At 51.0% G+C, this 26289-nt stretch overlaps 4 protein-coding genes across 4 annotated transcripts; 1 reads left to right on the forward strand and 3 right to left on the reverse strand.

Annotated features, from left to right (window-relative positions):
* Window positions 1–132: 132 nt before the first annotated feature.
* On the reverse strand, window positions 133–2355 carry LOC100897358 (17-beta-hydroxysteroid dehydrogenase type 6). The gene is made up of 7 exons (XM_003747620.1): window positions 1958–2355; window positions 1822–1880; window positions 1309–1462; window positions 1052–1234; window positions 835–967; window positions 552–717; window positions 133–469 (listed from the first exon to the last, which is right to left on the reverse strand). The coding sequence occupies exons 1-7, from the start codon at window positions 2211–2213 to the stop codon at window positions 287–289; spliced, it is 1134 nt and encodes a 377-aa protein (XP_003747668.1). The 5' UTR covers window positions 2214–2355; the 3' UTR covers window positions 133–286.
* A 279-nt stretch (window positions 2356–2634) lies between these two features.
* Window positions 2635–5821, reverse strand: LOC100901043 (17-beta-hydroxysteroid dehydrogenase type 6). Its single transcript, XM_003747807.2, has 7 exons — window positions 5566–5821; window positions 5337–5398; window positions 5109–5262; window positions 4732–4914; window positions 4481–4613; window positions 3034–3193; window positions 2635–2942 (listed from the first exon to the last, which is right to left on the reverse strand). The coding sequence occupies exons 1-7, from the start codon at window positions 5819–5821 to the stop codon at window positions 2760–2762; spliced, it is 1131 nt and encodes a 376-aa protein (XP_003747855.2). The 3' UTR covers window positions 2635–2759.
* Window positions 5822–12370: 6549 nt separating this feature from the next.
* LOC100901182 (protein argonaute-2) lies at window positions 12371–15783 on the reverse strand. The gene is made up of 4 exons (XM_029112709.1): window positions 15727–15783; window positions 15090–15239; window positions 14781–14972; window positions 12371–14687 (listed from the first exon to the last, which is right to left on the reverse strand). Exons 1-4 carry the CDS (start codon window positions 15781–15783, stop codon window positions 12435–12437), a joined length of 2652 nt encoding a protein of 883 aa, XP_028968542.1. The 3' UTR covers window positions 12371–12434.
* A 7676-nt stretch (window positions 15784–23459) lies between these two features.
* On the forward strand, window positions 23460–26163 carry LOC100901323 (protein argonaute-2). Its single transcript, XM_003747809.1, has 3 exons — window positions 23460–23498; window positions 23626–23808; window positions 23899–26163. Exons 1-3 carry the CDS (start codon window positions 23460–23462, stop codon window positions 26161–26163), a joined length of 2487 nt encoding a protein of 828 aa, XP_003747857.1.
* Window positions 26164–26289: the final 126 nt, after the last annotated feature.

Genomic DNA, 26289 nt, shown 5'->3' on the forward strand with positions numbered 1-26289 from the left:
TGAGCGAAATTTCCGACCCCCGGTGAATACTTTCTTGTATCGCGCTTGGAAGAATGCATAGCCTTCTCACAAAAATATCGCTTTTTCCCCAACAAGCCATCCTGGAAATAAATCTCGATGGCGGTAGATTACAGATAATTGCGTATGCTTCCCTTTTCCCGAATCCCAGCCTTTCCGGACGCCGCTGAGGAAGTCCGGGGAGTCAACGTCGGGGGGGGGGGGGAACACATGTTTATTCTTACTTCATTCCCCCATCATTTCATTCTTTACGCAAGCAAAATGTCGTTCAACTCTTGAGTAAAGCATTCGGCTCCACTGGGTTCCTCATCAGCTTCTCGAAACATAAATCTACAACTTCGATCGGCATGAAATCCAAAATATTGTAGAAAATTCTCTGTTTCCAGCTTCCGACGCGGTAATGCGTTTCCGGCCATACGGTGGTGATGGCATGGCAGAGCATTTTGACGGCCTGAAGCAAGCATAGATGAACTCTATAGTACCGTCCTCTTTCCAAACATTGAACACAATTATTCGCAAGACTCGAGATTTACCTGATCCGGCTGTGAATTAGCGTTTTCGCGGACGAATTTGCTCATTTTGTTCCAGAAACCGATGAAATACTCGGGCCCGTAGTCCTGTCGCAAGTTCTCGGGCAGCTTATTGATAGCTTCATTCAGGAATTCTGATTTGACCTCGTCCAAGCGGAGCAGTCCAGTGCTGACGAGCAAGAAGATGATTAAAAATTGTCCCCCGGAGGGAGAGAGCCGAAAACTCCCCAGAATGGAGTACGGGTAGGTGATAGGGCCGCAGAGAATCATACTCGTCGAGACGTACTTGTATAAGACCGGTTGCACAGTGCAGACATCAATATCCCAGACCTGGAGTTCCCTCTTCAAACCCTCGCCAAGAGAGGCTACGGCTGCCTTACTCATCGAGTAGGCGACGAAGCCGGGACTAGAAAAATTGCCTGCGTGGAGGGGCTCAAAATCAAGCAATGTTCGGGTGAACCGTGAGCAAGGTTCGGGTACTATACCAAAATCGATCCCCTTACACAATATGCTCGCATTGAGCACGATTCTCCCTTTCGTCTTCCGGAGCATCGGGAGGAAAGTCCTCACTGTGCGAATGGTCCCCATGACGTTCACATCCAGAACTCGTTGAATGGCTTCAAAGCTCTGCCACTCGAGTTCGCCGATTTCGCACACGCCGGCGTTGCAAATGACTGCCCAAAGATCTGCAAGTAGAGCGCTCTTCTCGTTGAAGCGGAAGTTCCGCGATTGTTGCGATGCTTGCTTTTGGGGAACGAACCATTCTGGGATTTTTCGAGTTTCAACGCCGCTTCTCTGAAAGCCTCCTCGCAACTATATTGTTCCGTCACGTCGAGTCCTATCACGTCAATATTCGGGATGGCTTGCAGTTTGAGAGATTCAGATGATTGCGGATCGAGACAGCCGGCCAAGACCTGTAAGAATGACCCATATAATCATCATCCCCGCGAGGGCGGAGGGGGTCGAGAAGAAGACGCTGAAGGGAGAGGTGCCGCCAAAAAGAGAGGCGCCGTTGCGCCGAAGAGCGTTGAAGCGGCACCTGCATCATCTTAGCCAAGGATCTGTTATGCTCGATTTTTCCGTGCCTCGCATATACTAGGGTTCAATGAATCCTCATCGGGAAGCAGATAGAGCAGATTCGGGAAACGAAAAAGTCGGGGCCGTCAGCTTCGGCGTCTTCAGTGGGTAACACTTGTCTCGGGGATCGAAGATTGCAATGAAACGTGGGGGCGGGAGAGATCGCGGTTGAGAGAACAGTACCCCAAGAACCAACCTGAAAACCTCGAGGAGCGAGGTTCCGGGCGAGCATGTTTCCGAATCCTGTGTCGCATCCTGAGGCGCAAGAGCAAGTATCAAAATGATTGTCGTCCCGCTCAATCAGCTGCTCTCCTAGCGAAGTACAGCCTCACCTGTTATCAGGACAGCTTTACGATAGCTTGCGATCTTCAGAGCGAGATAGTCTCTCTTGAGCCATCTATACGCCACGAATCCGAACCAATACGAAGCACCAAGTATCATGACGTAAGAAAGCATGTCCCATATAGGGAGCCAGTAGCTAGACCACTCGATCAACTTGAACGTCAAAAACGACAGCAGCAGCATCGACTTCAAATTGAACCAGCCCATGTTGTTTCCCGAGGGTCTTCGCCACGATTCCAGCACCATTTCTTGACTTTTTCCGAGCTATTCCGACGATTCAAAGCTTCACACCGAATGATTTGCAGGGGCTTTCTATCGAAATCACGCAGCTATAGTAGATGTCCAGCATTCACTCTTCAAAGCACGCTCTTGAGCTACAATAGAATGCTCGAGAGACTTAATGCGAAGATAAGAGAAGGGGGGAGTGTAAGCTGATTACTATCAGGCCAAAGGCCAGAAGCTTTCCTTTCAGGTCTTTTGTTCGACAGTATTGAATGATCAATACTGAGAGTAGCGATACTCATCGGATCCTCGAGCAGATCGAGGTCTAACATATTCTGAGATCTCAAACAAATCTTCACTGATATACAGAGGAGCTTGACGAGGCGAGACACTGTGTATAGCTGGAACATCTGAAAAGTTAACCCGATGAGACAAGCATTCCAGGAAATCTCCGAGCGATTTATTGCATGATCCTCCGACCGGAATCTCACAACCCGGTACCATCATGAGATTCAGTATACGCCCTATGCATTATGCTACAGAGCCTTGTACATAGAATTTCGTCCCGAATCACGCTTTACTGATAGCGTTCGGAACGAAGTTTTTCTCTAGAAGTTTCTCGAGGTATAGATCGATAACTTCAGTTGGCGCGTAATCGAGAGCTGTATTTATCAAGTGTCTCGTCCAGTCACTTGATCGATAATGAACCTCCGGCCACACTGTTGTGACGGCATGCGTCAACACATCGATGGCCTAGAGAATGCAAGAAAGATTCGTAGCGACCTCGAACCGTCCACAATACTCGTATGAAAGTTCGAAAGGAGTACTCGCAGAGCTGACTCACCGCGTTAGGCTGGGCGTCGAGGAATCTTTCGGAAAAGCGTGACATTGACCTGAAGAACTCCCCGAAGTATTCACGGCCATAGTCCTCCCGTACATCGTCGGCGATTGCGACCCGTTGTGAGAATTCCTCTTCGCTCCGACGGATCATTTTGGAATCACAACTGAGAAAGGGGAACTCTTCGCAGTCAAACCGACGATCATCCAATGCAAAGAGGAGGCGTAGATTTTTGCAACCCGCGTGGAAAAGCCCAGCCCCCGCTCACACGTATTGCTAGCTGAGTTGTTTACACGAGATCTATGGAAGCAAACTTTTCTAATATTTGTCACTCATCGAATTCATGACAGAAGAAGTAGATTCCGTCGATTTCTATTTTCCGAGATCACTCGGAGAGCGTCGCGGAGCGAAAACTCGCTCACATCATAGGTTGTGACCTATTATTCATGATTTATGACCCATGAACTCTCTTTCCCAGCAAGAGCATTCCCAACCTTCGTCTCCCGCCAGGCTGTACTAATCGCGAAAGCCGCCCTCCGGTCGAACACTCAGGGTTCTCAGTGAACTCTTCAGCGCAGCTTCGTTCCGCGGAACCTCAGGCTCTCCGCCAGGTACCAGGGGTATGAGAGAAAAATAGATCCCCGGGCACAATTCGATTGTTCGCTTTGATGACCGACTGGTGACAGTTCCGGGGATATTCCACCTCAGAGATCCAGTTACCGATCGTTACCGATCGTTAGTGTGACGAAAACCGAATAGTTTTGTTGTCCGCAGCCAAGTGTGCAGTACTGTCGGAGGGTCCCGTGAGTGGAGTAGTTTCGAGACCATTACATGACTGGCGTGCGCCCCAGGTTTAGTGGATAAACGCAGCCGGATGAGCGCGATTTTCGACTCTCCTTCCCATGCATTCTGCACGGTTTCTCGACGCACAAGCTCGGAGTGCAAATTATTGCGGTTCAAGGGTTTACACAGCGTTTCGCCCTCTCGTCTCGGCTTAAGCGAGGAGACGGATGTCGTCGTCGCTGGGCGGAACTTGATCGAATCGCTCCGATCAATTCCGAATTGGGCAACCCAAGATTGGTGAACGCAGGACAGCCACATTTTTTTCAGGTCTCACCGATGATGATTTTCGTGATTTTACCCAATCGGCAGACTCGCCATCAAGGTTCCCGAGATTAAGCTTGACCTTGACCCAGAAGACTTACATAATTTTCCGCTTCCAATTCAGCTCGGAGTGGGATTCCCGCAACATTCTGGTTTTCCAAAGCTGCTGATGGATGAATGAGAATACCTACCCGAGGGTCGACTCAGAATTCAAGCACCGAGGCTCCAATCGAGCCATCAATCCACCGCGCGGCGCGTCGACTCACTGCGATAAGCGGTCGGAAGTACCGATTGTGTCGTGGGGATTGTACCCGATGAAATATGAAACGACTAGGAGATCCGGACTCACTCGGGATCGCTGAGTTGGACAGTGCAGACATCGACATCCCACACTTGCATTTCTCGTCTCAAGCCTTCCGCGAATGACGTCAAAGCAGCTTTGGTCATCGAGTAAACGACAAGACCTTGCACGCTTAACTGACCTGGTAAACAAGAGGAATCGATGGGTCGAGTCGGTTTCCAGCCACGTTTTCGTTCCGTTTCCGCCATCACTTCCGCGAGATTACGTCCTATGATGAGGATAGTTTTGCTGCTACATACCCAATACGCTGGTTGCTATCACGATGCGACCTTTAGTCTTCCGCAAATTAGGAATGAAGGTTTTCACGGTTCTTATGGTGCCCACAATATTGACATCAACAATTCGCTGTATCGAGGACATGTCCTGCCATTCGATCTCAGCGGTTCCACAGGAATTTTCGCAGCACACAATCGCCCACAGGTCTGCATGGGATGGAAGTGAAAGCCATTATTGAGTGATGATGGGGACGCGGGGGAGGATGCATGCGTTTAGCTAGATCCCTCGCAATGCACCGGGGAAGCAACCCAATAGCCTCAATTTCTGACTCCGACTCCGAGCAACAGATCTGTGGTCGCGATGTGAATGAGCGGGAGACGAGACGAAATGAATTCCTCACAATTGCCTGATGCTTCCACTTTTCGTTCGATGAGTTCGCGAGCTCTCGAGCAGGATTCTTCATTAGTGGAATCCATCTCGATGACATCAATATTCGGAATCTTGGATAGCCTTTGAGCTTCGGAGCTTCCTGGGTTGGTGAATGTCGCTAGAACCTACGGAAAGTTGGGAGATCGTGTGAGAGAAACGCAGTATTGACATGACGGACCCATCTCTCGTAGGGGCGTACCTGGAAGCCACGCTCCGTAGCCAACTTTCGAGCGAGCATGTTGCTGCCGCTGCTGTCGCACCCTGGATTGAATATCTTATCTGAGATCAGACTGCGATTACGGAGGCTAGAGGTCGCTGTTATGAACAGCGTCCCCGCTGACTGGATACAAGGACAGGGGGAATCTGCCACTCTATTTGGCGCGCCGAATCGGGATAAGGAGCTTCACGGGAAGGAGGCAAGTGTTCACCTGTGATGACGACCGCTTTCTTGTAGCTTGCGATCGTGGTTGCTAGCTTGTATCTCTTCACCCAGCGGCAGGCCACAAAGCCGAACCAATAACACGAAGCGAGAATCAGAGCGTACGCCATCAGGGACCAAAGGGGCAGCATGACGCTCGTCCATTCGAGCATTTTGAATGTCACGAATGAAAGCAACAGGGTGTGCTTCATGTTGAACCAATGCATGTTCCCACCCGAGGGCCGTCTCCATGACTCAAGCACCATGATGGACTCTGAAGGTTCGGAAATCAGAATGTTGAAATCAAGCTGAGTGTCTTCCTTTCTGTCCTCTCCCTCAGAAAGCATAGAGAAAATGTCCTCCCGCACATCCGGGTGCCTAGCGTAGCCTCAACAGTCGTTTAGCCGAGTCAGACTCGTTTTCCGATTCCTTAAAAAGGAAAGGATTGAGAGAAAGACCGAAGTTGAAGTTTCTGTTGGCTATCGCGCGCCCTGGTGGGACTCAGTGTTATGATCCTCTCCGCAACATTTTCAAGGGGGATCCCTCCAATGGACGCTTTCTCGAAGAACTCTGACGTTTGGAGGTTTCCTACTCACGGAAGGAGTGTCACTGAGAAGGAGGTAACAACTTCGAACAAGGAGATTTTCCCAGAGTCACAACGATCAGCAAACTGAGGAGGTATCTGCCCGAAACCGGAGGCTTTTCTTGTCAACAAACACCGCTTTGAGAAAGAGAAACTGCATTCTATTTCGATAACGCGTTTCAGATTGAGCACGTTGAAGGTAAGCGAGTCGAGATACGCCGTATTGCGCGATAATCTCTAGTTCGAGGCATACCTATTCGGGACTCCTCAGGGTGATTCAAATTATCCCTCCGGCTTTCAGCTTTTCTCAGAGGGCTACGGCGAAACTGATGAAACGGGACGCCAATGGGATGTAGTCCGAAGTCTAGATCTGACAAGTGAGCACTCCGGTGATTCGGGGCATTCGACAAGAGTTCGCGGTATCCTCGAAACTTGCATGATGATTTCTCGATAGCGAGGGATTGAGCCGTGGGCGGCTGCGATCGCATAGTTCCCCATTCTATTTAGTATGTATGTATGTTATGAATTCGGCAATGTGGGTCAATTCGAGCAGTGAGTCGCTATATGAACGTGTTCAGCGTACCATTTTTATCTGGATGATTATTCCGAAGTGCATCCGTCGAGCCTGCAGCAGGCCGAGCGTATTTGAGGGCTGACGTGTTTGAAGGTACGGGTATCTCAGCGACGAGCGGAGATTTGGCGTCACGCACCCTGGGTATATTACTTTCCCATACATCAATTCAGCTGCCGGCTGTCCCGACGAAAACGATTGACTAGATTGTGCTGTTGTTCAATGTCAGTTTGTGCATCCAGCGAATTCTCTGTAGTTGTTTGGTCCCTTTGAAAGTAGGCATCGGATTCTCCCGATGCGATCTCAGTTGTGACGAATAAAGATCGGTCGAACTTGATCTCGGCCCCGACGGCTCGAACGAGAGCAAAACTTGCACCGACTTGGATATCTATAGCTTGCCTATCAATATTCGGAGTAGGTTTCAGAGGCAAGCTCTCTGCTCAACCTAGGGTATTTCTGGGGTAGCGCTCCAAGTACAACGAAGTCTCCTCTATGGCCGATGGACCGATGGATGAAGTCTCGGTAGACCCGGAGGTTGGCGGGTCACACTTCGGTCGCGGAAAGTTGTCCCAAGGTTCTCAATCTACTTATGTCTTGGTAAGCCGCTTCAATGAAAGAGAGCACTCTGAAGGTCCGAAGCGGATTTCTCAAATTGTATCCGCGTGCCAGACAGCTTGGTGTTGGGCGACTCCGAGAATTCCCTCGGAAGCGGAGATTTCGCAATTACGGGGAGATGCCTCAGATAACAACAGGATATCAAGGAATCTCCATGGATGACGCCTGAGCGCATGACCCACCGCTTCCGGACCCGACTCTGCGGCGTATATGAGGGAAGGCCATCAGGGGGGAAGGGGTGATAATGAGTAATCATCAAAAGTGCTTGGTCGAAGCGTAAGCGTGAGTATCTCAGTCAGTAAATGTTTAAGTCTCTTTGCTATACGCCGCGAAAATTGATTAGTGATGAATTCGGTTCGGGAAAGGGCTTCGGCAGAAATGGTGATTTCACTTCGAACTTTGTTTACAGATTCGGTCAAAAAGTCTTCCAATAGATTTGCATGTCTGAGGAAAATACACGTATTCATTTGCCGTGCGTCCAAGCGATCAGTAATGAGCTCTACATCTCGAGAAGATACGCCGCAACGCCATCGCATCCGCTTGAAAAATCTCCGCCGAACGGCTTCGAGCACATCCTAAGGCTCCTTCAAGTGCGGACACCATACGGAGAGTTATACAGTTTGATATACACGGAAGGATCGTGGATAATGAATCTCCGGTAAATAGTGATCACCAGGGCACCTGTGGAACAGATGAGTTTGACAATGTGTGCATCTGGATAATCGAGCCTGATTTCCTCTTGTCATCACCGTAAACAAGATGCCTCCACTCCCACACCAGCTCGGTTCCTTCCATCCGCTCCCACGGGAAACCGCAATTCGATGGAACTGAAGTCTACATAAAGAATCGCGGTCTCGTGTAGCTGAAAATTGACCAATCAATCGTCGAGATGGTGATATCTAATTAGTTTCGTCTGTATAATTGCTGAGATGGACCTCTTATCCAGTCGATCACGTTGATTGCAGAAATCCGAGCATTTGGCTTCCATATTCCCTTGCGGGACTCGATATCGTCTCTTACCGCTCATATTCCAAGGTCGTCGTCTGCATTACACGAAAAGATGAATTCTCGCGGAGAGGATTTCAGTTGCAACTAGCCCAAATCTCGTGTGTTCGACAACTATGAATTCGGGCTTCTCACTCCTGCCCGGGATCGCCTCACAGATCGGAGTGAGTCTCGGCAGGAGTATCTTTGGTCATGAGATTCACTCGTCGCCGCGCGATGCCAACGTCTTCGAAGCTCAAGCGATCTCCGTTAGTCTCCAGTCGATTGCGTCTGATGCGAGGGAGCCGAAAAAGCTTTGTTCAATATCGATACGTTTCGATCGTCCCCGGATTCTTGGGTCTCATGAGTGTGTATTGGATGCTATTGTGTCGATAGTGAATCATTCCGCTGTCCATGAGGGAACGGAAACGGGCGACTTCATAATGAAGCACTAGAATTCTGATGAGCCCACTACGTTGAACGGAAGTAACCCCCGGGCCTTCCTAGCTCCCGAGATGAGACGCGGAATTTTCTACCCCTCTTTACCTTACGTCGGAGTCATTTTGGAAGGTTCAGCTGCGGCTTCCCTGGCGGTCACCCTCAGACGCAAGGAATGGATTTCGGTGACAGGAGTCCGGAATCTTTCCTATGATACATGTCTCTTCGTTCCACCTGTGATCATCTGCTTGCTTGTTCCGATCTCTGGGTGTGACGGAATGATGAACTTAGTGGTTTTCATCGTCGTTGGAGCAGCGAGAGGAATTTCTGAGGCGAGCTGTTACGCCACACATATCGATGTGGCGCCCGACTTCGCTAAGGCTGTCTTCGGTATCATTGTTAGTTCGGGCAGTTTCAGTCGGATGAAGCCACCTCACATGACTAGGTGCTTCGACTAAAGAGGATAATACTACAAGGATCAGGAATCACACTCTTAACATCACCAGAGCCGATGCGGACTCCTGCCCTCTACGCCAGTGCTGACGTGCAACCTTAGGGTTCGGCGACGATTCATGAGTATCATAAAGCAAATGAGAAGAGGATAGGCCCCAGATACGGAACCGAATGTAAGCGAACAGCCCCCCTGGGGGAAGCAGTCCCATTTCGCCGAGAGAGTGAAGACTTTAGACTGTCATGATCAGCAGGGAAATCTCCCGGAGCCAACTCATCCCGTAGCCTTCTTGGTATATCCAGATTCAATCGCGCATGGTTAATCCTCGAAAACTCCAGAAGTCTTTGGTTTCGGTTAATCCGTTCGGACTTTTTCTCTCGACGAGGAACCGCGTCGGGACCGCCTGCGAGGGAAGACCTCGCATCCCATGGAGGCCCCCCGGATGGACTGCGAACCCCTCCATCTGACCCCCTCAATTCGCCGCCCGAGGTTTGCAGCGTATGATCACCCTCCGCTCGGGGAACGATCAACATCGAGTGCTGGGGCTACGGCCGGCGCACAGTGGGGCCAAATTGAATTTCAGGTGGACAGAAGTCCATGGAAATACAACCCGGAATTTCGATCGGTGATGCGTTCAAAATGTTCGAAAGACTCTGAAAGTCGCGAGGGAAGCATGATTACCGCATCTGCCGCATCCCCCAGCACCCTGGCACCTGCGAGAATGGAAATTTTTGACGACCATGTTTATGAATTTCCCCCCCAATCGGTGATGCTCGGAAATGAAGATACTCTGTGCACTCGAATTGGGGGAAAATTATTTTCTGCGCTCAGTTCCCGTCCTGATCTCGCAATCCCACATGATTCCGGTCGAGTCAGCCGACTCTGGATTTGCCGGGAAGACTTTATCGCCGAGACGAAAAAGTTCACGATGTCAGAAATGCTGTGTCCCCACGTGTCCCCCTCTGATTTATTTCTTTTTGAGAAGTATCGGACCTCTCCTCGCCACAAGAAAAAATTGAGCCCGGAAACCCAACGGTTCTCGAATACTGTCTGTCCAAAGTTGGGATCTGATCTCGTAGATCGGGACCATTCTCATGTAGCTTTTCGAATCCGAATCAGCGTCGGAGACGATTGACGCTTTTTTTCCGCTCGGAGACATAAGCGTCGCGTCTTGGCGCAGCGTTCACTCGTTCCCAGAGGTAACTGGAGAGCGAACAGAGGGCGAGAATGTTCTCCAACTCATATCCACCAAGATTTTCAGATCCTCTTGTAGCCTCTATGCGGCCATTTCCACGGAATAAAGAGAAAACTCCGGATCCAGAGGTGCGATGCTCCCTCGACTATAACTCATTAATGGAAGATGTTGAATCGATAGGAGACGACGATGCTAGACCCACAGAAGAGGAATCAGAGGGCTCTGAGGCAGCTTCCGCTGGCTCGAGCGATTATTCTGCTGTCGATGAATGAGTTCTACGGAGTTGGAGGAATCCGAGTAGAATGAGAAGTGAACTTCGTCCCCGATTATTCATATCATGTTTTTTCCTCACATTGTGAGCTCATCCCACTCCCTGTAGTGTTTGACATGCTTTCTGCAGTCTTCCTTCGCTATTTCAGACTCTCAAAACCTCAGAAAGCTCAAAAGGTACATGGAACTTTTATGTCCACCTAGAATCCGATTTGGCCCAACTGTGCGGCGTCTCGATTTCCGCCCCTAGGAGCTGACTATTCAATGGTTTCGAGGAGCGGCCCCATCATCCTGACTCCTGACCACATGATCCGATGTTTCCCCCGACGGGACCTTCCCAATGCTTTTCCTCGTAACACGGTACACTGTTCCGACCCGAGGAGCCCAACGAAAATTCGTAATCGTTTCGAATTACTGAAATAATGCAGCTAGGACGGTGAACCAAGCCCTCGAACCCGAGTTCCAGACGGTACACAGAGAGCTTAGGGACATCGTATGAACAATGGAATCGGGTTGTACCGTGTCTTCCAACTCATCTGCGATAATCGCCATTGGCATATCAGGAAGAGGAAAATCCCAGCTGAAAAGATTTTACGCATAATGGCTGGTAGGGAAAACTCAAGCAGTTTCAACGAAGCTCTCCGCAATGAGTAGCTGGACGTAGGGTCCCGATCCGGGCCATGAAAATTACCGCCAAATCGGGGAACTCATTGGGCTTCTCACATATGAGATGCATACTCGCCAACCGATTGTTGGAACATGGTCTCGGTCTCGGTTACGCTCTACAGAGATCGTGATCCTGAAAGATGCGATCTAAGGTAAGGACATCGCGGGAACGGACACCAGATGGATGAATTTGCTTTGAGAGTTGTCTTCCCGAGAGCACTTCGCTCGGGAGCACACAAGCCCCATGAAGAACGGGGTTAAATGAACCTGAGAAGCCAGGGTGCAAGAGACTGTCTCTTATGTGTTTTCCTCGAGCGTACCGATCGCAGCTCCACCAGCTCATCTAAATGGTCGGTGTATTGCCAGATGTTTGCTTGACTCGAGAAACCCGTTTCGATCGAGGCAAGTCGCACTTTTGCAGCGGCAGCAGCAAGGGCGGTGGTATCAGGAGCATATCAGCGGCGACGGTGGCAGGCGCAGCGGCTGTGCAGAGCCTGACAACATAATTTATACGGTGGGGCACCTTGACGAGATCTGACATCTGCGACAAAACGGAGCCGATACGGCCGGGTAGTCGCTGCTTGGCCTCAACCGGGAAAGGACCTATTGGAATTAGTTAAGGGAATACCGAGCCGTAGGTCCAGATGGCAGGGACATATAACAACTATTTCATGAATTAGTTACTCGAGACGACCTGCCATTCAGATCAATCAACTCGTACACGGTCGAACTACGCGGGGCTCCCTCGGATCGCGATACTTTGGAGGAAAAGCCGAAAGGCAGTCAATCCACGAGCTTTTTCACTCCGACTTTCCGGCACATTTCCGAGAATTCAATTTCGGGGTCGATTCTCTCCATCGTTAATGATTGTTCGAGACGAATTCAGGGGATCGGACAGGCTTTGGATGCCGAGTCGTCTACCTAAAATCGCTAGAATAGCCCCATTCGACGAGCGCTTGGGAATATTCCAGGGCTCCCTATCCGGGACGCCCATGGTAGACAGGAAACATTTTTTGACTTTGGTAAAGATTTTTATGCAACAATCGGTTAAAATGACCAGGATGGACATTCAGCCTTTGAATGTTCTCGATTCAGACTCGATAATATCAGACGAAATAGAGCCACTTACGGAAGCGTTCATCGACTTTGCACATTTCTTGGTACATCGCTAAATCGAAGCACATTTCGCTATCGCCCGATGAGACAGATTGACGCTCGAAGCTGGTGAACTGGAGCTCGCCTTTGACATGTTCCTTCGCTCTGAACGCAGCGAGATGCGCATAATACACCGGGGCAGGGATGGACACCGATTTCGTTGTCCTCGCATAGCAGTGACACAGGTGATAGATGAGTTCTGTAAGTTCATCGGTGGAGATCGGTTCCTCTTCATCACTATGAATCAGATGATAGTGCGTGGGACGAGAAGTGCCCAGAATCCCCTGATGGGAGTACATGTAGAGATCGAAGTTCTCCGGATGAACTACATCCCTGTCGATGTATGTTCCGGGTGGGACGTTACCACTCCTTCCCCCGAGCCTCTTATCACTTCCAATCAGATTGAAACGCACATGGTGCCGTTTTTGAGCTATGATCACTGTTATCTTCGGCTGATATTCGGGATGAAGATTCTTGCAAGCGTTCCGGAGAGCTGTAATCTCTCTTCTGCGTACCTCGTCGAACTGTCCAGATGAGACACCGTCTCTCAGATAATAGATGTGTTTTGGAAACTTATTCTGGTTCGCCTTCATATAATGCTCCAAGAGTATTCTGGCCATCTCCTCCAAGTCCATTATGTACTCTATCCTGTTATTGGTTTCGCTTTTCTGCACTCGTATTTCAGTAGCGTATTTCGACGGAATTGCATCAAGACTACCGACGACTGCGGCGATGGAAGGACTCATGATATCGCCGACACCCGGATGACTCACGTCGGCCCCGAGAATCATGAAGTCGCTCTTGGAGAAACGTCCGGGGACCGTGGCGATCGCGTTGTTTATACCTCCGAGCTTGGCATTCATTTTCTTCAGGAGGTTGTTGATCAGCATCGGAGTGAGTTTTTTCGGATTCCTAACGTTCGAGTCTAGAACGCACTGCGTGATGATTCCTCGGCATTTTTCCGTAGTTTCAGACAGTCGCTTGAGCTGAGAGTACAATTGGCGGTCCAGAGCTCCCTCGGGGAGGATTATAATCGCCATCATTGGTCTTCCTCTATTCAAGATGGCTGATTTGACTTTGCTGAGGATCATCTCCGCACTATCTGTGGGGCACTGCATAATTGCGAGGGCTTCCTTGACACTTTGGACCCCCATTTTCCGGGCTTCCGAATACATCATATCGGCTAGCTTCCTCGATAGGTGACCGACCGAAGAGGCATCCACAACGCACCACTGGTCCAAATGAGCTCCCACGTGGAAGGCATCCTGTCTCCAGCTTCCCTCCGAAACTCTGATCTTCTTGTCCTTCACCAGTATGACGGGACTGTCGATGATGCGACCGCTGGTCTCGATCGGCTTGTTGTCAATACTGATGCCGTGTTGCTTCAAAGTCTGCATTGATGCTTGCTGGACGGTTCGTACGTTATCCACAGCTTGCTTTATCCGTTCATCAGGTCTCTCCTGGCATTTCTTGATCATCTCCCTCGTTTGATTGGAATCGAGTTTTCTTCTGTATGGCTGATTTTCTTTGATTTCACAGACTTCCAATGGATAGAAGTCCTGCTTCGTGCCGTTCGATTTCACAACTTTGACGCAGGGTAAATGAGGATACTTGAGTTTCCCGAGTTTCTGCCCGTATCTTTCTTCGAAATATTTCGCAACAGTCGTCGTTTCATTGTCGGACAATTGAAAATCGATAGAATTCGCGGCTCTGTCTGTCAGACTATGAATCTTCACACATCGCCCGTTACTCGTGTGACTCAATCTCACCATTAGACCTCTGAGATCTTTCGATATCAGATTCAATTTGTGCATCGGTAAGCCAGATGTCAAGAACCTTCGATCTCCGAGGAAATCAGCGATGTAATCGACGAGGCTCCCGCCCTGATAGAACGCAGTGTTCGACTTGTCCACGACGAGCAGGGGTTTCCATTGAGCGAAGATCAGCGACGTGTAGATACCGGATCTCAAAATTTTCCCGCTGCCCAGAGGGTGTATCGCAGATTTCTCGGCGTAGTACGACCTGTTTACTGCCGTGAACAAGCCCCCGAGGGCTGAATCGATGACGATGTTGGCGGCCTGGAGAACTTCGGGACTCAACGGGCAGCTCCGGTCTGAGTAGAACGTATTTACGGATGCAACGTCAATCCGCTTCGTTCGCCTGAGTCTCACAATGAATTGCCTGCTGCGGCCGTGTTCGTTCCTCTCCATATCCACCTGAGAGACACGAAAGAATCAGGGAAACGCCGCCGAGAGGGAAATTTCTGATGACAGTTTTGCTCGGATCGCAGGTAGCACTCCACTCACCGTGAAAATGTGCTCGTCAAAGAAATTCTTCGTACTAATCAAAGTCTTCCTTCCGTCATAAGCCGGCCAAGCATCTCCGAGTTTGTCCTGGTGCTTCTTGAACAGATTCCAGATGATCTCTCTATTCAGGCGCCTCGATTGGATTCTGTCTTTCAATTTCGCGCCGGCGGTAGACAACTCCACCTGGGAATAGTCTTTGTCTTATTATTTGGGACGGTTCAGCGATTAATCATAACTTCACCTCCACAAGCCGGCCTAGCCATCGGGCTCATGTATTGGTTTCATTCGGAAATAACATACCATCTGTTCGTTGGCTGTTGAAATTTCGACATCGTACATGTACCAGACGATGTCCGTGAGTACGACTTGGAAGAGGTTCGACTGCAGTCTTATTTCTCTACCCCTTGTACCTTTGAACGGACGCTTACAGAGCGGAAGATCGTCCAACGCCTGGAGGAAGCCTCGTCAATTACGGAGAGAAATTGGGCTCATACAATCGGATAGGCAGCGGATATTGATCCATCTTTGGTTCTGGCGTTGTCCAGGTCGTGATAAATGATAAGGAAGCGAGTGACAGGGAAACTTTGAATGAACATGTAATGTACCGCGGGAATGTCGTGCAAGGCGTGAACACGAGCCATCGGCTTATCGGGAGCTTCTCGAAATTAAGGCTCTAGTTCGTAGGTATTCGGAGTCTAGAAACTTACATCCGACAGCGCGTCCAAGCTCAACTCCGCGACGGGATTGGAAGTACACGGGACTGTGATTGTACTCAGGCTGGTGGATGCGCCTGAGGCTGGTGAGGCAGTAGGGGCTGTCGGCGGACCCGGAAGCGATTTTTCTTCCACGGCCGAGGGTGCGTGCTGCGCTGATGGTTCACTTTTGGCCGCAGAAGGGTCAGTTGGCGCGGAAGTTCCGCTGGGCTCGATCCTCATACCTCTTCCGCGGCCGCGTCCGGGTGGTCCTTGGCCGCTCGAGCCTGGGACCGCTGCATACTGCAGCCCACGACCCCTTCCTATAGGGGCCACGGGATCAGAAGGACCGTGCTCAACGCCCCCGGGCTGGGGAACAGGTCCTGCGGGCTGCGCTGCCAAGCCTCGACCTCGTCCGCGGCCAGTCCCGGGGCCCGCTCCTTGGCCTCTTCCACGACCTGTCGGTTTTTGTCCCTCCATTCAGAGCTGAAGCCGTTCGAGCGAGAGACGTGATTACTGTAATAGTGAAGAAAAGTAAGTTCAGCTCAGCGAACAGGTCAGTACGAATGGAAGCGTCTTCCTTCGCTCTCACTCATGCTACTGCTAGATCAGGGACGCATCATCGACCGACTCATAAAGGAGGGATCCGAGGAATAAGTAAAGCTCAGTATCCCATCGTTGAAGCTCTCCGATTTCGCGACCTGGGTGGCAACGAACATAGGAATCTGCACTCGACTGATGCACGGAGAGCCAGCAAATGTGTCGATATCGGACCATGTTCGTCGGTTGAAATCCCGGCTTGTTGACTCAGAAATCGAAACCGCAGGTATTTTCACAACAATCCGCGTTCGACAGACAGGCCCTGCGCCAGTTTAGCATCTGTGCGTCGCATATAGAATTACGAATGCCCAGAGACAGACATTCAGCGTCCGCTGGCTCCGTTTTAAGACATTCCAACGGGGACTTCTCGAACTTCAGTTCCAAATCGGGCGAAAACCTTGATCCGTCAGCCAACGCCGGGATTGAGAAAAAATTCCTCTATGCCCAAGCAATTCCCCGCCATTATTGCTTGATCCAGCGGATTCTCTCCATGGAGAGGATAGGGAGCAGTCATTATGCCGGTAACGAGATTCATCAGCCCGGAGAGAGACATCCGCTAGTACAACTGACAAAGCCCTGATCACTCGCATTCCGCTCCGATTGGTTAAGACCTCCTGGTTTTTGAAAAAACATTCTCCGCGATTTCTTTAAGTACCGAATGTTACTGCGGATCTTCAATCAAAAACACTTCGGGGGAGGACTTCTCTCCTTTCGCGACTTGCCACCAGGATTCCCGTCCCTGGAAGGAGCCCGTCTATCGGAGAATGCCCGTATGATCGAGACTGAGAGTCTGATTTCTCGAGCCCGAACTGGTCGCGTGTCCACCAGAGACTGCCCATGTGTGCGAGAGTGTTCTTGTCCTCGGATATTCACGGTGAGTGGTACGAGGCTCACCGTAGAGTCGTCATTCGGAGAGTTGGAGCAGTATGCGACATGCCAACTCCGAGTCCGGAGCCAGCGAGCCCCCTTCGTCGTTCTGGCCAACGAGACTGGATCGAGTTGACAGCGAGCAGTTGCAATCAAGGCTGCTTCCGATCGATTTCTCACCTCCGGGATATGATGCACACCAGGATTTTCCGGAAGTCATCGCCAGCTGAAACCGCACAGCGCTCTCCGAATATTTTCCCGGATGGAACCCATGCCAGAGCGGGTCTCATCAGGATTTTCGCACATGGTTCAGATCCCCGGAGGTGGAACATGGCGATAAGCCGATGAGAAGGATTCACTCGAGCATGTCAGGCTCCAAACGGTGTTTCTGCGCGTATACAAAAGTATATATGTTCATGCCCCGGGAAGGACCTGGCCGTCCCCTTCTGACGAATGCGCAAATCCCCGGTACAGCCGAGTCCATTGAAGGATGAATCATGAACCTCATCCGGCAGCCCAGAAAAATTACGGGTATTTTCACCATCAGTGGAAAATAAATCCTCAATAGCTTCTATCGATTGACTCACACAGTCAGTGGGCTCGACCCAACAGTTTCGGGACCGCTTAGACCGCACGGGAATCGACGTTCAACACTGATCCGCGGTGGGTGAAGTACATGATTCGGGCACACGACCAGGTCGAAAACTCATCTGTACGCTCTTCTTTTCCGCATAGACGGAGAGCAACTCCGATAGGAGATCTAAAAGTTGCGAAAGCGAAAAAGCCTCTCGGAAGTCCTTTCCATGCGATGCGTATCGTCGATGGCCAATGTCAGTGCAGTCTCTCTTGCGAGAAGATATTGATGTGAACTTCATCTCTAGTTTCAAATGACAGCAAGATCGTCAGATCGTCCCACGAACTCCGTCATCAATCTAGAGGCTACACGTTTGATACTTGCTTCCGAAAGTGTAGCAGTCGTATACTCACGGAGCAATTCCGATCATCAAAGAGGAAGAACCGGAGACTAAGGCATCGCACTCAACGATTGCCAACAAAAATTCATCGCTCAATTGTTCCGAGACTACGTGACTGTCAATGTAGTTCGGCGCAGTCTGCACCTCAGCCGAGTCCACGATGATCGCACCACTCACTCGACCGCTCAGCTCCATCGAGAGAAGAGTCGTCTGCTGAGCTTTTAATCAACGATCGATGGCGCGAGAATTCGAATTCGCGCGCCGAATGCGTACTTCTCAAGGTCGGGAAAGATAAACGAGAACCGAATGAATGAACCATCACATTACATGCAGGGATTTTTTATGATGCAAACGAAAAATAACTGGTTCATTCAACGATGTCCACCATTCATTATTAGTCATCACAGCAGTCGACCATCCCTCGAGAACTTTATTCCTTGGGAATTAGCGGTAGTTCCACGTTCGGGTGGTTGAGAAACTCCGTGAGGGCGGTCTCTGGGTATGAGTGAGCACAGGCGCGGTCCACGTCGAAAGAGGATCCCCCTCTGAGAGAGATCCCCTCTGAAGAAGGCCTAACGATTGAACGGAGACCTTTCCATCCACGAGGCATTCAAATTGCGAGGAGAGAATCTCAACGATATCCGTCTTGGAAAAAATGGAAGGAAGGCCGTGTGGCCCAGCCAGGGGAGTTTTCGATCGAGCGTCCGCGTCGTTGATTCGACTTCGATTTCTTCTCTCTTGTGGAAATAGAAGCTGGATGTCTCTCGCTTTCTCCCCGAGAGCATTGATTGAAGTTTTTCTCGGTGGTACCCGAAGTACGATCTTTGAGCTAGGCCCCTCACCAGAGAAAGTCACCGTGGGCTCTGATACGTGATGAGTGGATTGTCGTTCTGAACTGTTGTCCTCTTGCCTCGGATAAACACTCGTATCGTGGATGACCTTAGGAGCCTCTGAGAAATTAAGAATGCGGTTTACCGCATACTTTTCTCGGTCGTGATGCTGGGGTAGAGAGCTCGGGTTCGCAGTCTCCATTTCGAGCGATTGACCTCCTCCAGAACCCGGATAGCCCGCCTCCACAGGAAACTGGTCAAGCCGCTTATTCTTGAGCCTCAACATGGAAAAATTACTCCTGTCCTGGGCTACCGTATTCTCCCTGATACCGGGGCACCCCAAACTTCGGCTTGGACGCACCGGCGAATCTTCCCGGAAGCAGTTGCGCGACCGCTCAGCTTGCATTGCGAACCTCCATCATCAAGGCTCTGGAATGACCGAGACCAGATTTTCACTCGAGCTCAGTCCAGACAGATTTGTCGGTGGATCAGAGTTGGAGTTCGGGGTTCCCCTTCATTCGAGAGGATACGGTATTTTGATACCTGATTCACTCAGTCATCGGGCTCTCCTGACGGTGCCGCGCTCATGGAGGGTACGCGCGTTCATGGGGGGCGTAGCGTCTCCCATGGGCTCTCTCTTCCGATCTTCCGTGATTAGAAGAACGACATCCGAGATAGCAACCGCAGAGCCAGACGATCCCCGTTCATGATCCTCACTGGCTCGCTAAGTAACTACACAACATCTGGGGAGGGATTAGAGAAATGGGGGTCCAGCGTCTAGACAGTCGAGCTGGAATCTGACGTCGGGGCCAGGAAAACGTTCCCGATTAGGGAGCACGCGCCATCTTAAAGTCGGACACAGTCCTTCGAGATGACTCTCCACAATCCTCGCTCCATGCTACGAATCTGCGTCGCGAGGAATCCTGTGTACTCACGGTAGCCGTTGTCTTGGAGCAGAGTTCGAATATCAGATCGTCGTCCAAGCAAAAAGATTCTCGACGATCTGCACCCCTCCCTAAGAAAGACTCCCGTACATCCCGGTGTAAAACGGACCCGATTGAGGAACCCTGTCATAAACTCGGAGCAGAAGACCTGACTCGCTCTTCGCGATACCATTAAAGGGGAAGACAAGCGCTAACAGCCCAACTGGATCGGTGTTCGACCGGCAGAGGGATGGGAGCCCGATTAATTCGCTGCTTGAAGGGTACGCGGTTGAGTAGAGCCTAGACACCCGTGCTACTCCGTATCCTCGCCACTCTGCCGGCGACTGGTTTCGAACGCACAGCCTAAATTGCCCGGTACGGAAAGAATCTTGTGACTGAGCAATCACAGAAACTTCCAAATCACTCTCGAGAAGCTTTACTGGCTATTTCCTCCGAATCTGGAGATCCGCGTGGGGAAACTGGATACCGCTTCGCCGACACATCGGCTCCATGTGGGAGGTCCTCCGATTGCGAGCGGCGAAAATTACGGAGGATCTGTCTCGAGGTCCGCATTGGATAGGAACGACATTCAGACCAAACTATGCGGCAGGATGTACACCATCGATTGGGGAAGGAACGCAGTTTACGGTCGCGGTATGATAAGTTCTAGACTACACGTGTTCAGAAGAGAGCGTTATCTCGAAGGACTGGATCTTGCCGGCCGGCACTGATGCGTACGCGTGGAAGCTTGCGGCTTACTTGGACTGACAGGACGGCCCGAAGGGCCCGGTCTGCAGTGCGATAAGCCTTCAGAAATGCACTGCGCAAGCGCGATGTTACCCTTAGACCCTAGCGGATATTCGAGTAGTCACGAAGCGGGCTACAGGGGAGGGTCTCAAGATTAGCTGGATCACTTGCTCTTGAATTATTCGTCTCCCATGGGAAGAATCCCCTGCTTCCATGGATATTCTCCCGCGCTGGAGTCGGCGAACTCCCCTCCCGACGAATCCTTGCAACAGAATAGCGGCCTCATGTTCCAGGGAGCTCGACTTCGATTCCCGATGCCAAAAATGCTCCGAAGAAAAAAATTCCGAGAGCGCTGACTCCTCATCCGGCCAGGATATGGTCTTGCCTGAATTCTGTTTATTTTGCTCGAAGCTGCAACATAGGACTTCGGGATGCATGCACTCGATCCCGGTTGACGTTTCCGTCGGGTTCCGGTGAGGGTGCGATGTCTGTGTTCCCGGAGAGCCTCCATTGGGGTATTTCCAAGAGCGGGCCTGAGACGGAGCTTTCCTCAGGCTGAAACGGGTTAGCAGCCGAATACGGAGTGCATGGGTTTCCCACAGTGAGCCATATCAGGCTCTTCCCGACCACGAGAGGCTCGATCACGAGAGTATGTGAACATCTAGAAACACGGAGTCAATAAGTTTGGGGTCGCTCACCGATTCTCAGTCTGAAGACTTGCCTTGCGCGGACGCCTAAGACGGATCCCGAGAGACTACGCATCCGCCGTCGAGAGAAAGACGCCGTGCGTGGTTAGTCAGTCCTCCACGCGGTGATTGCCCCTCGAACTCATTCGCTCCGAATCGCATAACCTTGAGTCTGATTGCGCCGCGATTCGCGCGAGATGGAAACTTCGGCTATCACGGATCGGAGGCGAAGTCTTGCGCGGCAGAAGACGGCGGCTGATGCTCAAGGCTTCCATAGAGCTGAATGGCGCTGTATCACCTATGCATGGAGCTTGAGCTCGGTCCGCGCCTCCGTAGACCCCAAGACGCCGCTTTCGTTTCAGCAGTACGTCCCATCTTCCGACTAATGGCGCAGGCTTGCATCGTCCACATCGAACCTTCGTCAGGAGTTGAGCCACATGTTGCTCCCTCACACGCAGATATCCCGCACCTTTGGGGGGTCGATGCTCATTGTCAGACCCCTTCTCTACTCTGATCGATCCGTAGTCCGGAACTCGAAGCTAACATTGATTGTCGAGCGAGGTGTCTCATGCTTTTCGGGGAGCACTCTGGAAATGAACGCTCGGCACCACTTCAAAAACGAAGCGGATATGAGGCTGCAGTAAAATAAAGCTGTCGACTTCTAGGCGCATCCGAATTCCCGGATTTCCTGATTGGGGACGTTGAGCAGGGTTCCAGTGAAAGCCCAAGATCGCGGAAATTTCGTCGCCTGCCGCACAGGTTCACGTCACAAGTTCCGGTCACAATTAACGGGGAGTCAGTCGGATGCAACGAAGACATCCCTCCGATCTCAGAAATTGCTCAGGTTGGAAAGCGATGGACTCTTATTTCTGCTCAAGTTGATCTCAATGGGACCCGCTCCGAGGTCTTTTTTGGGCTTTGAATTGGCATCTATAGGCTAAAGTTTCCGGAGAATCATTCAAAGTTCGCGTATGACCGCGGCAGTGAAAAGACTCGGATCGAACGAGCTCCTTTGATCGTAGGCGGCTCCAATGGATGGGAGGGGGGGTGTCGGCGGGATCTGGCTTTGGTGAACGGACCGCTAATTCAATGGTTTCCGGCTCTGGCCGTGCGGATGGGTCTCAGGGAAGACGGAGCTCGAGAAAATTACGATCAAGCCGCGAGCGGTACACCCCTATTAGCTGGAAGGATACAGCTTCTCTCGCTCTCGGAGTGACGACTACTTGAAAAGCTGACTCTCGAACCATTCACATCATTCGTGTTGCATCAACCCTGGAAGCACTGCGTGGTCTGCGACGAATCGTTCTGAGCTTAACCGAAAGCAGAGCTGCCGAAGCACGAGTGGACTGAAGGTGAGCACCTGAAGCGAGAAACGTTCTCAATCTTTCGGTGGGCATCTCCTTCTGGAATCGGAGGCCTTGCAGGGAGCGGTGGAGACGCTTTCCGGGTTTCCCTTGGCAGGGATCAAGATTCATATACACGTACGAGTCTAAGCCTACCTCAGCGACGTGCCCGGGTGACATCCTCTACCTATTTCCAGCATTCTCGTTCTGTCTCACACCGGACACTATCTCGAGATGGAGGGAAGGAAACCTTTTGCCCGTGGACGACCTGGACCCGGACCCAGCCCAGGACGGGGTGTTCCAGCGACTGGAGCGGGGCGGGGTCTGTCGACTCAATCTCCGGCACCGATCCCTCAGCGAGGAGGCGAACAAATCGACTCAACAGCCCGCGTAGGACGAGGTCGTGGTCTGCGATATGATGCAACGGATTCCAGCTCGAACAGCCCAGGAACATCCGGAAGAGGCCAGGGAGGGCTCCTCGGCACCGACCCTCGAAGATCCTCTGCGTCAGCAGACCCTTCGCCGGCTCAGAGTACTCCCGTTGCCCCTCCGGCTCCTCGACCCTCAGCGGAGCTCAGCTTAGACTCATTGTCGGCCGTAAGTTGAAAGATTTACTTCTAATCCCTGGATTCAGAGTGCCGAGAGCCCGAAATCATGGATTTTCTCTCGCCCATCTCCTCACTTCAGAATCATTCTGATCGCCTCGATCCTTGTTTGTCAGCTTTTGCGGTCATCCGCTCTCGGAACTGAATAACCCTCCTTCTTTACGGGGCTCGGAATCCATGATTGGAGCTGAAGCTTGAGCCTGAGAACATTGAATCCGAACCTAACGGCCCATTCGATCGAATGTTCACAATACAACACATCTTCCAACCCTCTTTTCCGCGTGGATTCCAGGCGTTGGATCCCTACCCGCTCTGTAGACGACCGTTCGCCGGCTCAATAGGGAGGAGGATTGCATTGCAATCAAATCTTTTCAAAGTCGACTTGACGGACACGGTCTGGTACATGTACGATGTCGAAATCTCCACACCCGATGAGCAGAAGGTACGCTGATTTTTTACCGAACCGCATTCGCCTGCCGCCCCCCTCAATCATGGTTTTGACTGATGTGAAGGGAACGTAACGAATGGCTGAAGCGGGCAGGGTGTAATCAATCGGCGTTTGTTTCCAGGTGGAGTTGTCTACCGCCGGCGCGAAATTGAAAGACAGAATCCAATCGAGGCGCCTGAATAGAGAGATCATCTGGAGTCTGTTCAAGAAGCACCAGGAGAAACTCGGAGAAGCTTGGCCGGCTTATGACGGAAGGAAGGCTTTGATTAGTACGAAGAATTTCTTCGACGAGCACATTTTCACGGTGAGTGGAACATGACCTGCGATCCGAGCAACACTGTCATCAGAAATTTCCCTCTCGGCGGCGTTTCCCTGATCCTTTCGTGTCTTCCAGGTGGATATGGAGAGGAACGAGCATGGCCGCAGCAGGCAGTTCATTGTGAGACTCAGGCAAACGAAGCGGATTGACGTTGCATCCGTAAATATGTTCTACTCAGACCGGAGCTGCCCGTTGAGTCCCGAAGTTCTTCAGGCCGCGAACATCGTCATCGATTCAGCCCTCGGGGGCTTGTTCACGGCAGTAAACAGGTCGTATTACGCCGAGAAATCTGCGATACACCCTTTGGGCAGCGGGAAAATCTTGAGATCCGGTATCTACACGTCACTGATCTTCGCTCAATGGAAACCCCTGCTCCTCGTGGACAAGTCGAATACTGCGTTTTATCAGGGCGGGAGCCTCGTCGATTACATCGCTGATTTCCTCGGAGATCGAAGGTTCTTTACATCTGGCATACCGATGCGAAAGCTCTCTCAAATCTCGAAAGATCTTAGGGGCGTTAACGTGAAGCTGAGACATTCGAAGACCAAACGCTGCGTGAAGATTCACAGCATTACGGAGACAGCGGCCAACGCTATCGAGTTCCAACTGTCTGACAGCCGAACGACAACTGTTGCCGAGTATTTTGAAGAAAGATACGGCAATTCATTCGGGAGTCTAAAGTATCCGCATCTACCCTGCGTCAAAACTCTCAGATCGAACGGCACGAAGCAGGACTTCTATCCATTGGAAGTCTGTGAAATCAAAGAAAATCAGCCATACAGAAGAAAACTCGATTCCAATCAAACGAGGGAGATGATCAAGAAATGCCAGGAGAGACCGGACTCACGGATAAGGCAAGCTGTGGATAACGTCCGAACCGTCAAGCAAGCATCAATGCAGACTTTGAGGCAACACGGCATCAGTATTGACGACAAGCCGATCGAGACCAGCGGTCGCATCATCGAAAGTCCCACCATACTGGTGAAGGACAAGAAGATCAAAGTTTCGGAGGGAAGCTGGAGACAGGATGCCTTCCACGTGGGAGCTCATTTGGACCAGTGGTGCGTTGTGGATGCCTCTTCGGTCGGTCACCTATCGAGAAAGCTAGCCGATATGATCTATTCGGAAGCCCGGAAAATGGGGGTCCAAAGTGTCAAGGAAGCCCTCGCAGTTATGCAGTGCCCCACAGATAGTGCGGAGATGATCCTCAGCAAAGTCAAATCAGCCATCTTGAATAGAGGAAGACCAATGATGGCGATTATAATCCTCCCCGAGGGAGCTCTGGACCGCCAATTGTACTCTCAGCTCAAGCGACTGTCTGAAACTACGGAAAAATGCCGAGGAATCATCACGCAGTGCGTTCTAGACTCAAACATTAGGAATGCGAAAAAATTCACTCCGATGCTGATCAACAACCTCCTGAAGAAAATGAATGCCAAGCTCGGAGGTATAAACAACGCGATCGCCACGGTCCCCGGACGTTTCTCCAAGAGCGACTTCATGATTCTCGGGGCCGACGTAAGTCATCCGGGTGCCGGCGATATCATGAGTCCTTCCATCGCCGCGGTCGTCGGTAGTCTTGATTCGATTCCCTCGAAATACGCGACTTCTATACGAGTTCAGAAGAGCGAAACCAGCAACAGGGTCGAGTACATCAAGGACTTGGAGCAGATGGCTTCGGAACTCTTGAAACATTATATGAAGGCGAACCAGAACAAGCTCCCAGATCACATCTATTATCTGAGAGATGGCGTGTCTTCGGGACAGTTCGACGAGGTACGCAGAAGAGAGATTACAGCTCTCCGGAACGCCTGCTTAGATCTATATCCCATATATCAGCCGAAGATAACGGCCATCATCGCTCAGAAGCGGCACCATGTTCGTTTCAACCTGATGGGAGGGGATGTGAAGCTTGGAGGGAGGAGTGGTAACGTCCCACCCGGAACATACATCGACAGGGATGTAGTTCATCCGGAGAACTTTGATCTGTACATGTACTCCCATCAGGGGATTCTGGGCACTTCTCGTCCCACCCACTATCATCTGATTCATAGTGATGAAGAGGTACCGATCTCCACCGATGAACTCACACAACTCATCTATCACCTGTGTCACTGCTATGCGAGGACAACAAAGTCGGTGTCCATCCCTGCCCCGGTGTATTACGCGCATCTTGCTGCCTTCAGAGCGAAAGAACACGTAAGGGGCGAGCTTCAGTTGACCTGCGCAGATCGGCAATCGGTCTCATCGGGCGATAGCGAAATGTGCTTCGAATTAGAGAGGTATCAAGAAATGTGCACGGTGTATGAAAGTTTCCGTGACAAGCTGTATTTCGTCTGATTTTGGCGAATCTGCATCGAAATCCTCCAAACTCAGAGGGCTGCCTCAATGGATTCCGCCCATTAGATGTTTTCTCTTCGAATGATTATCATTGGAGCCATAAATAAAATAATCCGATAACCACAT

The sequence above is a fragment of the Galendromus occidentalis genome, unplaced genomic scaffold (assembly GCF_000255335.2).
Source record: "Galendromus occidentalis unplaced genomic scaffold, Mocc_1.1 scf7180000077524, whole genome shotgun sequence".
Lineage (NCBI taxonomy): Eukaryota > Metazoa > Arthropoda > Arachnida > Mesostigmata > Phytoseiidae > Galendromus > Galendromus occidentalis.